Source organism: Lepidochelys kempii, chromosome 9 (assembly GCF_965140265.1).
Source record: "Lepidochelys kempii isolate rLepKem1 chromosome 9, rLepKem1.hap2, whole genome shotgun sequence".
NCBI classification, from domain to species: domain Eukaryota; kingdom Metazoa; phylum Chordata; order Testudines; family Cheloniidae; genus Lepidochelys; species Lepidochelys kempii.
In genome coordinates, this window is record NC_133264.1 from 4,410,460 (window position 1) to 4,429,225 (window position 18,766).

Here is an 18,766-nt window from a genome sequence, read left to right on the forward strand (position 1 = left end):
GGGACTTACGTGGTAGATTCTCCATCCCCGGGTGTGGTTAAATCAAGATAAGGTGCCTGATTCTCAAAATACAAGCTTAGCTCAACCAGAAGTTCTGGGCTTGAGGCAGGAATCACTGGGTGAGGTTCTGGCCTGTGCTATCCAGGTTGTCAGACTAGGTGACCATAATGGGCCCTTCTGGCCTTAAATGTGTTAATAAAATATTGACAGGACGCTTTAGAGGCAGGGCAAGGCCTGTTGGCCCCTGCCTCCTGCCCTGCGCTTGGCTTATGTTCACAGTGCCCTTCCCTCACCATACCCCGCCTGCTCTACGCTCACAGTTGAGCATCTCTTAACCTTGGCTTGGATTTCAAAGGAGCCGAAGGAGTTCAAAGGGGGCTGGATGCCCAAATCCTGCTGTATTTTAACTCGAGTTGGGTGACTCGTTCCCCTGGATTCCTCTGGAAATCCCAGCCTTCTCGGTAAACTGCATGCTCGACCTCACCCCCAGTCCCTCTTACATAACTGCGCTACCCTCCTTCTCACCATCCTGCAGCCCCCCTTCCCCCCCCGGCATGCTCGCTGCCTGTTTACTGGTCGACTCACTGGCATTCTGCCGGCCACCCGCTCCTCTGCCAACAGGAGAGCCCTCTGGCCGCTGGGGGAGCTGCCGCGGAGCATGAACTGATGTCCAGCCCACCAGGATTTCTGCATGGGTGATGTCCAACCCACTAGGATTCTCAACACACCTCCCATGCACACATAGGGATGACGCTATTGGTATGAACGCATACGGCTCTCAGAGTTCCCTCTTTAACAGGGAAAGAGGGATCATTAATTTGGGGGGAGGGCAGACTGAAATGTCCTCCCTCGCTTTCCTGCCATCAGCTCTTGCGCAGGGTCGGTATGTCCCTCCCACGGTGGGTCCAGCAGGCAGCGTGGTAACTCACGATTCTATTGTGTCTTGCAATAGTCGGGGTTTGATTTTAAGCCCCAGCTTTTGGATTCATGTGATTATAGGAGAATCTTCGTCATTTTTTTTTTTTTTTTTTTTTACAGTAGCTTTCATGACGAGAGAGAAAACCCTGGATGTCAATTAAGACAACAAAAGTTGTTTGTTTTTTTACGTCTCGGGATTTTGAACGCCAAGCTTTCATGAGTTTTGGGGGCCTGCCTCCTGATTTTGGAGCATCTGGCCGTGGCAATATTGAGCAGGGAACAGCCCAAGTGACATACGTCAGTGACAATCCTGAAGGCATCCCATGAAGAGGTTTACATTCCACACTTGTGTCTTCCCCGCACAGAATGGGATAAGCCCTGCCCTTGTGTTCCCCCCCGCAGCAGGCTGCTTGGTTCCATTGCATCAGATCACAGTTCAGTCCGGAAAGTACTCGTAGGTAGGGCATTATGTTCTTTGCCTCACCCCCCTATAAACCGCACACTGCCTGCACCTGCCGATTACCTCCAGGCTCAGGAATGGAGTGCTCTCCAAACCAAAGGCTCAGGTTTATGATGTTCATGTAATGGCCGACACAAGCGTTGTGTGGTCTCTCTCCCAACATCCTTCAAGCATCCTTGCTCTAGCAGACACTGGTTTTGAGCACCTTTTCCCAACAGCTCGGGAAGGCTACTGGTGAAAGGATGTGGCTCAGAGAGAAAGAGAAACGAGACACAATTGCAGGGGAAGGCTGAAAGAAAGCAAACACCATTTGACTTGGAAAAAAAATTTCACACGCTAGCAAACAAAAATGAAATTTATAAGGAGTTTATTGGATTGGTAAAATGTAATACAAAGCATTTGTGATTCTTCTTCTGCAAAGAAAAAAGGCATCTGGCCATTTTGCATATTTTTTTCTCCTTACAAAACATTAGAAAAGCATAACTGATAAAATAAGGATAACAACCGAAAGAGCACAGCAAAGAGGAAAATAAATCTCAATATAATTGGATAAAGCATAATACAAATATAGAAAACACGTGCTTACACCAGCTTTCATTTTCTTACTGTAAAAAGTCATTTTAGGTGTTGAATGAAAAATATATGCCGGTTGCTCTGAAAATTGCGGTTCAGAAGAGGTAACTAGCTGAGAACAAAAAAAAAATCTCTCTCTATATTTATAAATATAGAAACTGTGTATATGCTGGACCTGGTCTCAGAATACATTTGAATAAAACGATTTTTAATCCATGCACACACGTTACCAGATAGTAAACTTCATATATCACCTTACAGGCTAGTCTTGCTAGTTGCTGAGTGCGTGTCCTGAGCGCTCTCAAATTCCTGTGAAAACAGCCAGTGAAACAGACATGAGGCATGATCAGTTTCAAGGGAAGCTGAGGGCACACAGCACCTCCCAGGAGGTGCTCTTAGCAGTCTGCAGGATTGGCTCTTTACAGATTTGAAGAGTTCCAATCCTGATTCCACTGAAGTCAATGGCAAAATTCCCACTGCTCTCAATGGTACCAAGATTAGGCCCCTAGTTGATTAGATGCTAAGTAGTGGTCGTGCTCAGCAAATGGTAAATCACTGGTACCTAGTGGCACTGAGGAATAAGGCACCAATCCTGAAAGCTCAACTTGCATTACTTCATTAGGATTTGAAGGCATGGCATTTCTAGCAAGGAGGCGCCTCTTTGGATCAGGCACTATCTCCTCTCCCGCCTCTCTGCTGCCTGGTGTTAGTAAGCTAGCGATCCACATTTAAAGCCAAGGAGCTGTCCTCGCTGCTAACAACCTCCACCTGCCCCGCACAGAACGTCCGGAGGATGTAAAACCACCACCACAAGTCACAGTCTTCTCCCAACGGTAATAGACCTTGCACAGAAATTCACTATAAACGACCTCACGCCAAAGAGCTAACTTCATCGAAGGGCCCCGATGCAGACTGCTGCTGTTAGCAGGGCTGGGCTGAGGCACGGCAGCTCTGTAGGGTGAATACATCCTTGGGTGCGCACTCCTCCTTGCAATGTGCAACAGCCATTGAGGTCTGCAAGCTCTGGGAAAATGTCCTGGGACTTAAGAAATGGCATCTGGCCAAGAAGAGGCCTTTCTTTGGAATGGCACCCACTGTGATTGGGACCCCCCTGGGGCACCTGCCTACGATTAAAGCCAGCCAGCCTCCGCTGTTTATTCTGAGCGGAGATAGACCTGAATCAATATTCCAGCTATAGCCTCGACCCAACCCACTTCCTGAAACCCTTGGAAAATTTGGATCTGGACCCAACATGTGAAGCTGGTTCCTCTCTGCTACAATGGGCTGAAACAGAACCCCAGCTATGAACACCCTGGGACTGACGAAAGTTGGATTTTGATCCAAAATGTGTCTCCTGGGCTTATCTCTGGTATGAGTGGCTGGAAGCACACAGAGGAGGCCAGCTCCAGGTGCTATGTATGTGTGCAGGGTGTTAGTGACATTGGAACTGTAGGGATGGTATGTCTGGGTAGGTAGTACAACGTGTGTCCCATCGGCAGCCGAGCCACCGGGGGTCTCACGATGTGGGGCACAGGGGCGCTTGTTGTTAGGATGTAGGAGAAGTGCTTTGGAGATGGATAAACTAGTGCAGAGAGGATTCAAGTCCACCTCTGACCCGGACTTGTTTGGATAAACAAGTGGCCTGCTTCTGAAATTCCTCCTCTGGCAAGTTGCCCCATTAAAGTCAGTGGGATTGCCCACAATGCAAGGGCTAGGGCAATTTGGGGAGCTGTGAGGCACTGAAGAGTTCAGCAATGTTACCCACAGAGCTGTGTCCTGCCCATCTAAACACAGCAGGACTGATTCTGATCTCACTTACACAGGAAGTCTGGAGGGTTACACCAGGGTAGGACCAGGTCAGGCGAGGTCACAGTGAGGCCTCACTTCTGTACATGCCTTTACCTTCACACCTCGATTTCCAGAGGGACAGCAAAAGAGATGGGGGTGCTAGAGCATTAGGTGTTAAAACACTTCAAACCTCCATTTTGCTGTCTCTTTGGACAAACATTACTCATAAGAACGGCCAGACTGGGTCAGACCACTGGTCCAGCTAGCCCCGTATCTTGTCTTCCGACAGTGGCCAGTGCCAGGTGCCCCAGAGGGAATGAACAGAACAGGGAATCATCAAGTGATCCATCCCCTGTTGCCCAGCTTCTGGCTAGGGGCACCATCCCAGCCTATCCCAGATAATACCCATTGATGGACCTATACTCCATGAACTTATCTAGTTCCTTTTTGAACCCTGTTATCGTCTTGGTCTGCACTCCCTCCCCAGTACACAGTGGGGGGAACCACTCCATCAAACGGCACTTGGCGATATTTTCAGGACTGAGTGTGAGAACACACTGAGCACCTGGTGTGGCTTAGCTGGCACTGGGCATCTTGAATTCTCCCACCACAGCACCGAGCCTCCTCTGGCATCTGTGGATTTTACCCTCCAGTGTTATGCAAGGAATAAGAACACATGAAACACAGGCAGCTTACAATCAAATAAATAAATCCCCAAACATATCCCCCCAAAGTGCTTAATATTCTTAGATCTTACTGACCATGCAAACTTTCCAGCAGGTTTCCCTACACATTGCTGGCTCTCTAACCCCCATAACTTTGGCGTGTAGGCAAAGTAGAACCCCTTAAATTAACCACTACCAGAGAGTCAACAATGCTGGAGCTTTGAAACGTATTACTATCCAGAAGGCAGATCTACAAGGTGACATACAAGGGACGAGCTGCTGCTTTGGTTCACTTTAATGAAGAGCTGATCTTTGACACTCCCGTCTTGCTTCCATTTGGTATCATTTTGATCGTTCTTATCGTTGCTCTGCACTTTGATTAGTTCCCTGTTTTGCCCGTGGATAAGGTCGAACGAGTTGTGGCTCTTAGAATAGGCACTTTGTACAGAGAGTAAAATATACGGGGAATGTTCCTAAAACCCACCATATATAGTAGTAAGCAACATGTTGCTTGTGCTCTTTAGATGCTTAGCTACTATGGCAATAGGCAAATTAGAAATATCACTGATTGGACAGACATAGCTCTGTGATCTGTCTGTTTCACAGGACGCGTCTCTCTATGCTAAACCAGAAGGGGTTTCCTGCCAATCCAGATGTGTCGAGAAGGCACAATCCAGATCTGTCAAAACCCCCCACAGTGCCACCATTTTACATGGGGATAAACTCAGTATATTAAACAATGAACCAAACCCTCCAACTGCGTGTTTCAGAGTAAACCGATCACAGTTTATACCATCTTGCCATCCTCAGGAATATTAGCACCAGCAAGGCGGTCTGCTCTCAAATCCTAATCATTGCACGTATTCCCATAGCTAGCAGTAGGGAGAAACCCTGTTTCTAGCAAAAACCATTGTGCTACTAAGATCTTACATAAAAATAGAAATAAAATAAAAAAATTGACCAGAAAAAGCGCTAGAAAATATACTATAGGGAATGGATTGTGCACGGAGTGTGAGATGGACTAATTTAGCTAATCGTCTTCTCCATCTTCTACGTCTATGCTGCACATATGTAAAAAGAAGGACAAACTCCAGCTGAAGTGAAACAATATTCGAATAGGAGTTATTTGACTTTGTCTCTAGTTTATGGAATGTTTCAGTTGATATTTTTCTCATTCTTGGTTTGATCAACAACCACTAAAACAATAATAATAATAATAATGAAAAATTCAAAAAGCTACAGACAACATCCTTCCTTCTTTCTCTTTGAAATGTGACCTGTTTCCCAAACAAGAATGCACCACCCACCTATAATTCGTATTTGGAAAATTCCCTATCTGTGACTAGGAAACTAGACTGATCTGATGGTACCTTCTATACCTTGAAATCTATGACACTGTAACTTATTGCTTCTCATGGCAGGGACTGTCTATTACTCTGTGTTTATACGATGCCCAGCACACTGGGGGCCCCATTCTCAGCTGGTCCCTCTGCATGATCTAAATACAATTCACAATAATGAAGGAATTTAAAAGTACATGGGGGCCTGCTTTTCAGAAGTGCTGTACACATGAAGCTCCTCTGGGTTGAAATTAGGGGGATCTGCAGCAGCACCTGTGAAAATCAGGCCAATTATAACATTTAGTTTCTGCCATGTGTATTTTTTTGTTTTGTTTTGCACTTCGCTCTTCTTGGCCAGTTTCACATGTGGACAGCACATCGTTGAGTTGGGGCGTCCAACACTTCAGGGGAAAGTTTAAGTCTTGGCATTTTTTAATCATGGAACCATTCCTATGCACTTTGTTTACCCCTCTGACCTTTTAAAACATAGAATCAAACTGGGGCGGAGGGGTCCTAAAACAAGCTGATCCTTCCTTTGGGGAAATTACCAGGAAACTGGCATTGCTCAATTTAATTCGTTAGATAATACAAAGTGGATGATTATGTTATTTGGATTATAGTAGCCCCTGCTGTACTAGGCACTGTACAGACACAGTGAACAGCAGTCTCTGCACTGAAGAATTTACAATCTAAACAGAGAAGATATGGGAACATAAACCCAGGCACACAGAGTTGCAGTGATTTTCCGGCAGTCACACAATATATATTGCCCCATCCACTAGAGCAGCGGTTTCAACCTGTGATCCATGGACCCCATGGGGGTCCGCAGACTTTGTCTAAGATTTCCAAAGGGGTCCGCACCTCCATTCATAATTTTTTGGGGGGGGGTCCGCAAATGACAAAAGATTGAAAGCCACTGCACTGGAATCTAGCCCACAATACTTCTTGTATGATCTCTGACACATCTGCAAACTCGTCCAAAGAAATCGGCAAGTATGAACTCAATCCTCGCTATGCCCTGTTCTCAAAATACTTTTTAAAAAAATCTTGACAATAGTAGCTGGTCAGATTTGATCCGTGTCTCCCCAAAGAAAGAGTGTGGGGAAGACGGCCATTATAACATCCCACTGTGTGAAGCAACGCAGGCATCCTGCATAATGGCAACACAATGCACTAATAATACAGCCCAAGAATAGCTTCCTAGCCTTCTTGTCCCCTGACAGTTAGAAACATAAAGAGAAAAAGAATGTAGGCTGCAGAGATAAATAGTTAAGTCTCCACCCCCACCTCAAATTGCTTTGGCATATTTTAAGAGATAAATGGCTCCATGAGAAATTTAAATAGCTTTCTCTTTTCTTTTTTGGCAGCTGCAGAAATTGGGTCAGGTGTAGAAATTATTAATTTCCAAGCCAGAAAAACCCAAGTGTTTGAAAGTAAGACCCCTCCCCCTCCCCCTTTTAGGTATCGACTTTCTTAGAAGTAGTGTTACAAAAATTCTTTGTGCAAAGTCAGACAAAAAAAATTAAAGAAAGAATAGTGCTTGCAGGAGAAAAGGGAGGGTTTGCATATCTTTCGTTCTATATGCATTAAAATATCCTGGTTTGGTTGCTTTTTTTTTTTTTTGCATAGATTTTTATGCTTGTACAGTACTTTTTATCCTTACTGAGCAAACACAGCTAGGCTATGACATAACAGAAAAAAACAGGGTTCATTCTTCTTTAGTTCCACCCCCATTCCCAAACTCTAGTCCAGTTCCTGAAGAGCTGGGTGTTTTTTGCCAAAATGATCAGCAGCGAATTTTGCAACTATGTTAGCATCCACTTGGTCATCATTAGGTTTCTGGGTTAACATCCTATTGAGACGAATGGGGGCGTGGGAGTTCAAAACTCTCAGAGATACCGATCCTGATCTCACACCACTTTTACACTGCTACAACTCCACCAAAGTTACTCCTGATTTTCCTGAACGGAATCAGGACTTCGATTTCAACTTGCCTGCATGACTCAGGAAGACAGCCTCCTCTTGAGACCATATTTGGAAGGATATGTTTGCAACCATATGGGCTAGACATTTAATTGAAAAACAAAATGAAGGTTCAGATCCGACAGATGCTGCTGCCATCAGAGAAATGATGGTATGTAAACTCCCTCACTGGAAAGTACACTAGCTGAGACCTGAAAAAGATTCAAATTTCCATTCCTACAAACATTCCAAGAGTTTGAAACATATAGTGGGCATACTGTCGACAGCCCCTATGCATGGTAGGTAAAGCTTTTCTCTGTTACGTGTGTACTCCGTTCCAAGCTTCAAATCCTGCAGACATAGGAGGAAGATAACTCCTTTATCTATAGTCACTGCATCTCCACGGGCAACACAACTCTTGCTGTTCCTTCTTTCTGATCAATCCAAGTTTAAACAGAAGCAAACATATGAATCTGAATAGAGTGGCAATGCCTAGAAAGTCATAACATCTGTTGATAAGATCAGAATTCAGACTGCAATTACAGGCCCTGCTACTTATTAAATAGAGAGCTCTTGGTGGAAATGTCCTGGTGTGATTAATGCAAGTGAAATAGAATATTTCTGCAATCACTTTCCCAGATTCTCTAGTGGGGCCTGATCCTGTCACTCTTACACAAATATCACCACCAAAGTCAGCGGAACTACTCATGTGAGTAAAGGCTGCAGGATCAGGTCCTGGAAGATTAAATTGCTGATAAAGAAAAATTATTTCAAAAGAATAAAAATAGAGTGAATTTTTTGAACCATTATGCTCTGGGTCAGACTCTCATCTCAGGCTAGAAAAATCTACATCGGCACTAGGCATGGGAAAATCATCAAACCCTCTTCTTATTTCTATGATTCTATTGCCACTACTCGATTAACTATCAACTTCATCTAACACAAGCTTAGATATCAATAAAGCGCAATCTGGGTGAAGTCTCATGTTTTCATAAGCCACAGCCCTTATGGAGAGGTCCTGAAGAATTTAACTAAAAAAATTACAATGTTTCTATTGGTTTTTTTGGAAGCCACCTAGGGAAGTGATTAAAGGATTTTATCCCTGCTATCAATTTCTATAGAATGGTTCAAACAAATCAGTTGATAGAGTTTCATAGAGAATAACGTCCTCTGGGTCAGATCCCCCACTGGTGTAAACTACCATATTTACATGTGATTGCATATTGCATATATGCAAACTACCATATTTACACCAATGAGGGAATCTGCCCCATAAACTTTTAGAGTAATTCCTTCAGCACGATAGCAAATTTATGCAGAACCCTGTTAGTTCCAATCTACTCAAACAAGGGCCAACATGAGAACCCTGATGCTGCATGTAGCATGTGTCCAGAGACCTGCTGTGCTCCTGGGACATGCCCGGTGTGCACTCGAGGGGAAGGCAGACTGGAATAACTAACAGCACAGTGGAATGGCTAAGTGTTTGCAGACTCTACCTGACCCTCACCTAAAGTGGCCGGCAGTTTTCCTATAGAGACGGGAAACAGGGCTTCCCTGGAAACATTTCTGCTGACAGCTTTCATCTTGCCCCTTGCAATCCAGCAGAAGAGGGACGTTTGAGTGAAGCAAAATCTCCTCTGGCGTATTTAAGGGTGAACTGAAGGGAGCTTTGTTCCAACATCCTGGAACAGAATGTGCTTGCCCTGTCCCTGCTGACGGCAACATTAACACATAAAAGCCACAGGCCTGAGTTTCCTCTCATGCCAGTTTCACAGCACTGCCTCCACACTGGAGTTACTCCTGATTCACTGGATACCCTGATGAGCAGGGCAGGCTCTTTGGACATGCACTATGATGCAAGCGAGGTCCGATTCAGGCCCTACATGCCACACTGTCATGATGGGGACAATAAAGGGGTTGGAATTCAGTGGGAATTCGGTGCTCCTAACTCCCCTAGGATCTTGTGAAAATCCCACCCGCTGGACTCAATCGCAGAGGAAATCAGGAGCCACTCCATCACAGGCACTATGGTTAGAACTGGCATGGGATAAGAGCCAGGGCCCTTTATTTCCAAATGGTTCTGTTAAATGGGAACGAAAAAAGCTTTAGAACAAGCCCAGCCGAGCCACAAGCCCCCAATGCTTGCTTAAAAAAGAAACAATATAGTCCATGTGTACCGAGAGACATTTTATGCAGATTTTTTTACTTTTGAATATTTAAAACATGGTGAATATAAACTTCAGAGGTTCTTAATATGTTCCAAAGCCCCATGGGCCTTTGAAATGCTCACATCAATATGCAACATCTAATCTCGTCAAGAAAAACCAAGCTCTTCAACATAGCCACACAGAGGTTACAGAAAGAATCCTCGGGAAAATAACTGCCAGCTTTTTGTGCAATATACAGGCTAAATATAAAGCCTAGTTGGGAAAGTTTCACGTTTTGCAAGGGAGAGGAAAGCTAGTGTAAGTGCATTGCTGTGGGAAAACAGCATATCTTGTGGCTCTGCACACTATACCAGTTACACGCACTCTCAGGATGCCCTCTCGCAGCCAAGCAGACGGTGCACCACCTAGAGATGCGTTCGTGTCCAGAGCACGGTGGTTAAACGGCTCTGCTTCTTTATAAAGTTTAGTGTTTCCTATTGCTCGCATCTGACCTTCAGCAGAAAGAAGAGCTCAGTTAAACTGTGTAAATACGGCCCAAGTGGGAGCAGGGGAAGGCAGCCAAAACTGCTGCATCAGCTTTGCAGTGCTGCAGTCTTTTAGAAGCAATGAGATGGACTGGATAATAGGTCAAATGTACTGTCGGCTGCAGGCAGGATCCTAACACACAATGACACCCAGATTCGCAGGGAAAATACTGCAGCCTGGAACCACCAAATTACTGCATATCAAGTGCCATTTTTGTTCCTCCTGAGGAAACCCTAAGTCTGTAATTTGACATTTAAAAACCCAAACCAACAGGATTTCAGCTGACAAAAGATTCTTGCTGCGAAATGGAACTAGGTTACACTGAGTATTTCCCTTTATAATCTGCTTTCACACTTGTGTCAAGCTACAACTACAGCAAAGATATGGGAAAACTATAATTTCATTTTTGCAGTGAAAGTTAGACTGAACGTGTAGCAAAGAACAGCAACACTTTCCGAACCACCCAAAATTTGGTTGATTAAAAAAAATGCCTGCTAACTTTAGGAAAACAAACTCATTGGTTGGCATGTATTTAAAGAGATGTCATTATGCATAAAATGACAGAGTGGCATCTCCCTAAAAGAACACAAAACAGATGAAAATGCTACATACAAGACAAATGTGCATTTTGGCTGCCCCTTTCATGCCAAAATAAAATTGGAGGAGAAAAAATAAAAGAAGAGAACCCCTCAATAACCTCATTTTCTGGAAAAAGTATTAAAAAATCTAGCCTTTCAAACAAATCACTGATTGGATTCACCAACATAAGGCCTGGAATTATTGCTCTAAATTACATGGTTAGATCTGACTGAAAATTTAAGGCACAATTTGACAATCATTTTAAAAGCAACAATTATAATCATTTCCTTTTATTCTCATGTGGCAGGCATATGCATGGCACTCCTGCCACTAATGCTATGGATGCAGATAGCTACTTTGATTAAAGAGCTCAAAAAGTTTTACATTTTTTAAGTAACTCTCACAACACCCCTGTGAGGTAGGTAATATATCGTCCCCATTACAGAGATGTATAAACTGGGGCAGAGAGAGAAACAGGCTATGTGACTTGTCTCAGGTGACAAAGGGAGAAAGAGGTAGAGATGCAAACAGAACCCAGGAGTTCTGATTCCCAGGACTGGACTCTAAAGACTGGAAAATGTAAAGAGGATATCACCATTTTGAGTTTGGGCTTTTTTTTTTTTTTTTAGATTTAGGAATAATCAGGAAGACTCACAAACAACAAAAAGAACATTTCAGATTAGCCCTGTTAGCATAGCTGAAAAAAAATCAATGGGGCGGTCGGTTATACATGGTTTAATGCCAAAAAGATTGAGAACGCAGCAGCACAGAAATGAAGACAGGACAAGTATAATGAAAACTGCACTGGTTACCTACTCTTGCCTGTACCTTTAATTAGTCATAGTCTCAGGACAATCTAAAATGTGTATATTATTTTTATATATGTAGTTCCAAACTATTCTACTGAGTTTTCAATAGTTAGTGTCTCTAAAAACAAAGCTGAGAACTTCGGCGTTCACCACGAACCCTAGATTACTGTGGACTCCCCAATGGAGTTGGGTTGACTCACAGATGGCTTCAGGAGAGGTGCAGTATTGTCAGTCACATTTCATTTACAGTGCGCAAGGGCTCTAGCATCAAGACAGCCAACCAACTGTTTCAACTGCAAACTTGAAATGCCGAGGAGGAACAGCAATCTTTCTGGAAATGTATATGGAAAACAGCCTTTCCCAAGCCCAAAGGAATGGTGCTAGGGTGTGAGGTTCAACCAGAGTTTATCTTGGAGAGCATAATCTACCCACCACCTTCAGTACTTGAAACAAAGGACAACTGACACGGTCATCATCTTCCTAACCAGCCTGGGCTTGGTTTGAAGGGAGAAGACAAAAACTGAGTCCAACAGAAGTAACACTGTTATTCCCAGAAAAGTCACATTATTTGGATTTTTAGTAACTAGGAAAATGGTGTCTACAAAGGAAGTAGAGCGAATCAGAAAACAAGAAAGATTTTGTGAAAAATTTCAAAATGTGCTTGTTTCATAACATCCAGAACAGATCCATTTTTCCACAAACATTTTTGTGACATTTTTACAGGATTCTTTTACCATACAGTTTTTGAAATCGTTACCGAAAACTTTTGTTTATTAAAAATGGTTTTGAGTAAGAAAACTTCATTTTTGCTAAATGAAAAACTGAGAACCATTTCAAAAACTATGAGGATAAAAATGTCAACAACATGTTGATTAAACTATTAATAACAACTGTTGTGAAAGATATTGTGAAAACAGAAAATAGTCAATTTCCCCCAAAAAGTATTGAAGAAAAAAGGTCAATTTTTCAACAAAATAGAAATTTAGTGTAAAACATTTTGACCAGCTTTAACAGAAGTAATGCTCTCAGAGTCCTTATATCAATTCACGCTTTACTAACTTCTATGTGGCCTTAGGTAGCCCTCTCCATCTCTTTGCAGTAGATCCTCAAACAAATATCAACATGCAACTAGTGTTTCCCATGTAGAATTTCACCACCCAAATCTACAGCACACATCCTTATGCGTCAACCCTGATTTATAGTGTTGATACCTATATAAAGCGTGATCAGCACTACTTGAAGAACTAATATCAAATCAGCCCACGGAATCAAACACAGGAACCAGACATTAATAAAAGGCAAGTAGAAAACCAAAAAAACCCCCCTTTGAGCTGTTCAGTTTCTAGACTAAAAAAAAGGGGAAATCACAGAATTTTATGTTCTAAACAGGAGTAAAGCAAAGTGACAAGATTTCCCTCTCTTTCCCTCCCTCCCCCAAGGATCTTGATGATGGGATTTTCTGGGTTGGAGGCTTAGGGCACAAAATATGTGTTACTAGACTGGATTTAATTGGTGATTGTGTGCACCGGTCTCCACACACAATATCTATATCGAGAACTCTTTTATGCTTGTAGGTTGTGTAATTCACCCCCGGATAATGAGCTAACCCAAGGCCTATGTCACACTTAATTCCTGCTTCTGCCCAAAGGGTCTGATGTATGTGTGTAGAGCTCACCCGGGCGCACGTTTCACTTCCCCCATGTCTCTAGGACTAAGTCATTCCCCAAGTGTTTTGAGCTGTGATAAAAATCTACCAATTATTTTTAAAAAATCATAATGAAAGGTGCATTATCTAAAGCTGTGATGTTGTCTTCTGCTTTAAAAGGCAACATTCAGGCAACAATTAAAATAAAACAATAAATGTCAATAAAGCAAATTACATTAACAAAATACGATCATTAACTTTGATGATGTCACTAGGGATTTGGCTGTAACCAAGGCAACCAAATCTGATGTAGTAAATTCAAGCATCTGTTTATGTCCCATTGAGGAATGGATTTAAGCATGTGCTGAATATTAAGTACATGTTTAAATACTTTCCGGAACCAAGGCTTAAACAAGGGCTTGTTCCTGAACCCCAAACTCCCAACGAGGTGACCTGAAACACAGGATCAAGCCCTAATTTCACACAAATGCTAGAAAAGCCAAAGAACTACCAGCAAAAAATTGGCAGATTGAAATAGAAAGGTCTAGGTGATCTTCACATTCCTTGTCAAAGGAAAATTGCTGAATGTCAATGCGTCAGCAAACAACGTGAGTATTTATCGTGACTTCAGAAGTGTACCTTAAAAGAACAAGGTCTCTTTGGTAAAAAAAAGGGTTCTTCTTTGGAATAGATAAATGAGGATATGTAATAAATACATGATAAAGATTGTGGCTAAGCAATATTTTGTTGGTGCTTTAGGGCAATGCCATGATTAAAGATCCATCAGCACTTCCACTTTAAACCCTCGAGTATCGGGGCTGAAAATTTGACAGGCAGATGGGTCATGACAGAGACTGTGTGTGCGTGTGAGTGTGTATCTTCCAAAATATACTTATATCAGTTTAGGCACCACATGCGAACACATTTTTCAGAAAATACTCCAGGCACTTATTCACTCACTCCAATGGGCAACTGACTTTGATTATTTTAGGGGGAAAATAACAAATTAAAACAATAGTATTATTCCGATATTTCAAGCCTGAAAATTAGCTACTGTGCATACAATGAGAACAACATTCTCCCTTCTCCTTCCATCCAAGGAGGTCAAAATGCTTGAGAAACATTGATCTAAGAGCCCCCCCACAACCAAATCCATAGAACACCCTAAAAATGGAAGTTCAGATCTAGACCTTTTGTCTAGCTTTTGGTCCTGGAATGGGCTGCTCCAAAACCACAAACCCAGCCAAACTTCTTCTGAAAAGGAGGATCTGGATTTGAACTTATGCAGCGTTGGCCAAGCTAAAATTACTTAATTTAGTCACTTCACTTCCCTGGGAAGTTAGTAAAAATTACCAAGCTCTGTTGTGAAGTGGGGTAGACAGAGAGGTTAAGTGACTTGCTCAAAATTGCACAGTGAGTCTTTGGCCGGGGCACTGAAAGAACCTAGGAATCCAGACTTCTGGTCTCCCTCCTCTAATCGCTAGACCACATTCCCTTTTCCTAATTACAGTAGCTAATTCTCACCACTTTCTAATATGGCACTCAGTGCGATAGAGAGACTGACTTAAACCTACAAAGACACAGAAGTTCAGGGCTATAGTTGCTACACAGTGCCATGGTCTGTTGTACACATCACATTCCCAGTGTGCTTTGGAGAGAACATGCTAAGAAATTCAGTTCTAAGGCACGATGTGTGATAAAGTGATATTAGCCAACTGCACTCTGAACTTCCATGCTTTGGCAGATTCAGTTCAGACAAGTGTTTAACAGTCTTCTGTATGTAATGCTAGCAAGCTCAAAATTACCTTAGTTGCCAGGGCTAATGACCAGTAGAACAAATGGAACCTACTAGGAGTCATGTCCTTATTTAAAAAAAATTACCCAGCATTTAACTTTTTGTATGAAATAAATTAGAACATATCTAACTAATCTACTGGGGGAAAATGCTGAAATTATTGAAGGCTGGGGCCAAACTCCAAGACGATGGGGAGATGCTGCTAAATAGTCACTGCCCTAATAACAAAGTCCTGCAGGATTTAATGGAGAACAATATATTTTCTATGGGACTGATCAGTCATCCTACTGATTTCTAGAAAAATGACCTCATTTTGATGTGGTGCAAATCCAGGTTAATTTCACTGAAGTCAATGGAGTTAGCTCAGTAAAAAGTTGGTGAGAGTGTCAGGGGACAGATCCTAAATTCTCTATTAAATTCTCTATAGGATGGCTTAAAAAACAACTAGAGAAATGTTATTATTCACTGTTACATTCAGTAGGACTTTGCCATAAAGGTCAACCGAAATGCTGAGTTGGGAAGGGACATTTTCAGGATTTATAATAAGAGTCAATTTTCCATCTTCTTTAATTCTTCGCTCGGATCTAACCCATCTCATTTCATTTAATTCATTTTTCTTTTCAGTTTTGGGTGATGTAATTTTATTGAGCTCTTGTTAGAGACTGAAGGGGAAAGTGCCGCATTTTACTCTTTATTATTGTGAGAGACACCAAAATTCACAAAGGTTTTTCTTCAAAATTGTAAGTTTGTTATTAATAGGGTCAATAAGCCCTGAAATGCTTCAGTTCTGGCTCTTAATTTGTTAAGTGCAGCTAAAGTTATTTTCTTTGATTACATCTGCAAATAAGATATTAATGTCAATGCAGTGATATGAAAATTGCTCCTTTCCCATGTAATTTGCACCTTAGTTATTATGGGTTTCATGAATAAGAATATTATAGCTGTACAAAATGAGTTGTGGATTTATAATGTATTTTTAATTAACAAAAAAACCACAACCGCCCCCCCCCCCCAACAACAAACCCATTTTGCAACTGCATAGGTTTTTATTAACCCTGGTGCAAATTTTTAACTCTCTGAAGAGTGCATCAATACATCCCTTTTTTCCTGGAACTGTGACATCCCCCAATCATTCCTTTGCAATGACATTTCTCCACACAGAAAAAATTGTGTGATGAAACTGTAGGAGAAAAGATGTCTGTTTCCCCCCCCCCTTTTGGGGGGGTAAATTACAGCTATTTACAACTTGAGATGAAAAATGAATCATTCCTGTTCCTGAAATGTCAGGTATTTGGAAAGCCCTAAATGCTGAAATATTAAACAATTCTCATAGCTTGTACTGTAACTCCAGCTCTGGTATGTTACCATCATCCCAGAATGCCTGAGCCTGTCTCAAGGTAGAATTCAATCCAATGGGAGTCTTTCCTTTGATGTCAGTGGAAACAAGATTCCATTGCTAAAGTACTTGTTTGGAAACAAGCAGTGCCCACTGGTTGCTACGTAACTGTCCAACTGCATTGGCCCCGGGTAGCCTAAGATCCTTTTGAGCATGCTTGTGGTGGCTAGCATTAGTCATTTTCTTTGAAGCCATTTTGAATTTCTTTTTAACCCTTTCCAGCCCCAACAATAATTAACATAACTTCTCAGTGACTTTATATTTCTAGTGTATCAAAAGGATATATGTATGTACGTGCGTGTGTGTGCAGGCTCACAACTTCAGTGATGGCTCATACATAAATGCCTAAGCATCTGAGAGTTGGAAGCATCCTTACTGAATAAATTTATGCAACAGCAAAATATAATATTATAAAGAAGAAAAAGTTATGAAACTGGAAGGGATTGGAGACAAGCGAGGGGATAAGAAAAAGATATGGCCCCTATGATTTAAGACAAATCTGTGTCCCTATGATTTAAAACGATACCTATATCAAGGCCCAGTGTCTCATGGTCAATGTCTGTATAGTTTGTCTTGTGATAACTATTACTCTGATTCTGGTCTTACACTTACATGCTGGTTTTACAATGGTGTAAGTCTAGTATTATGGAATCATATCCGATATTTAGCTTCCCATTGACGTCAATGGGAGTAGGATCAGGCCCTCACACCAGAGTAAGAGGAGAATCGAACCCAATCATCTCAATTTTAATGTGCTTCTTAGGAGAGGTGACTCAAATAGATAAAAACTTAGAAACTGTCCGCTTGTCCCCAGGCCTTCCAGCTTTACTTTTTCAATAAAAAACTTAGGTCCTAGGCAGGAAAGGAGTCATGCTAAATGGAAAGGTTGTGCAATTCCCCCAACAGGCAAATATTGGAGTGTGGTGGTAGACGCTCAAAGGTCAGTGCTGGCCTTAGCAGTGAGTGCCTGGATCCGAGCTGAGTTGCAGGTCTTGCAAAGGATGTGTCCATCCAGAGGGTAACAGCCCTGATTGTCCCCTTCAGACAGGAGACCACCACAGTCCTAGACAATAAACAGAATAAAGACCAAAAGAAGAAATAAGATGAGAGTGAAATTAGGCAAAGAACCTATTAGTGAAATACACACTCATGTCCCCTGGTAACAGAATTCTGCCCAAGTCAGCGTGTGAGTTCTAGGATGTCTTTCAATAGTGAACCATTCCCTGATAAGAGACAATGCTGCAGCGGAGACGGGTTCCCAAGCTCTCTAAAATAAAAGGAGATTATTCCCTTCCCATCTCTGGGAAAGGAAAGGTCTTTAGCATTGCGGAACACGTCAAACTTAAGCTCACGTTTATTAATGCCAAAAGGAAAAAGAAGAAGTGAGCCTTGAAAACAAGTTTGCTGCTCATATAGCTCCCTCTTTGGAAGAGAGAACGCCAGAAAGCGATGGAAGACACCACAGCGGTGACAGCAGAGCGATGTCCTTGCAGCACGCCTTCACCGCTGTGGCTATTACTACACGAGCACCAAAAGGCCACAACCGAGATTGGAGGGCCCATTGTGCTGCGTGCTTTAGAGACCTATAGTAAGAGACCGTCTCTGCCCCAAAGAGCTTGTAATCTAAATACACAAGCTAAAGGATGGAAGAAAGGACAGAATGCCATCATCACCATCGGTCTTTTGTAAATGGAAGGCCAAGGCTCATGGTGATTAAGTGACTGCCCTAAGCTCACGCAGGAAGGTGATGGCAGAGCCACAAACCGAACTCAGACCCCTCGAGTCTCAGTCCGGCACTCGAGCCAGGACTGTGATCAGCACCATTACTGGGACTCGCTTCTTGTCCCAATATCTGGCTGGAGTTTATCCCGGGGGAACAGCTGTATTGCAGAATTCTTGGAGGTTCAATATGCTACATGTACCGAGGTGATTTTTCCTCGGTTTCAGATTCTTATCAAAATCATATGTACCAGAACATAGCACAGCAAGGGCCATTCATGAATGAGAATGTTTATGTGCCAATTAAATTTTCCAGCTAATTATTAACTTCTTCTTTTTTTAACCCACTCATATAATCTTGCTTATATTGCAACATGCATTAGAGTTGATTTTAATAAAACAAATAGGAGCAACATGTGTGTCC

The 18,766-nt window shown here is 42.3% G+C and overlaps 1 protein-coding gene across 7 annotated transcripts in view; it reads right to left on the bottom strand.

Moving 5' to 3' along the window:
* Positions 1-1,728: 1,728 nt before the first annotated feature.
* The window catches only part of LPP (LIM domain containing preferred translocation partner in lipoma), a 449,897-nt gene continuing 432,859 nt past the window's right edge, over positions 1,729-18,766 (bottom strand). For all 7 annotated transcript variants that reach the window (XM_073359049.1, XM_073359053.1, XM_073359054.1 and 4 more), the window contains one exon: positions 1,729-17,686. In XM_073359049.1, the coding sequence (XP_073215150.1) occupies positions 17,558-17,686 (129 nt within the window). In that variant the 3' untranslated portion in view covers positions 1,729-17,557. The remainder of the gene's footprint in view (positions 17,687-18,766) is intronic.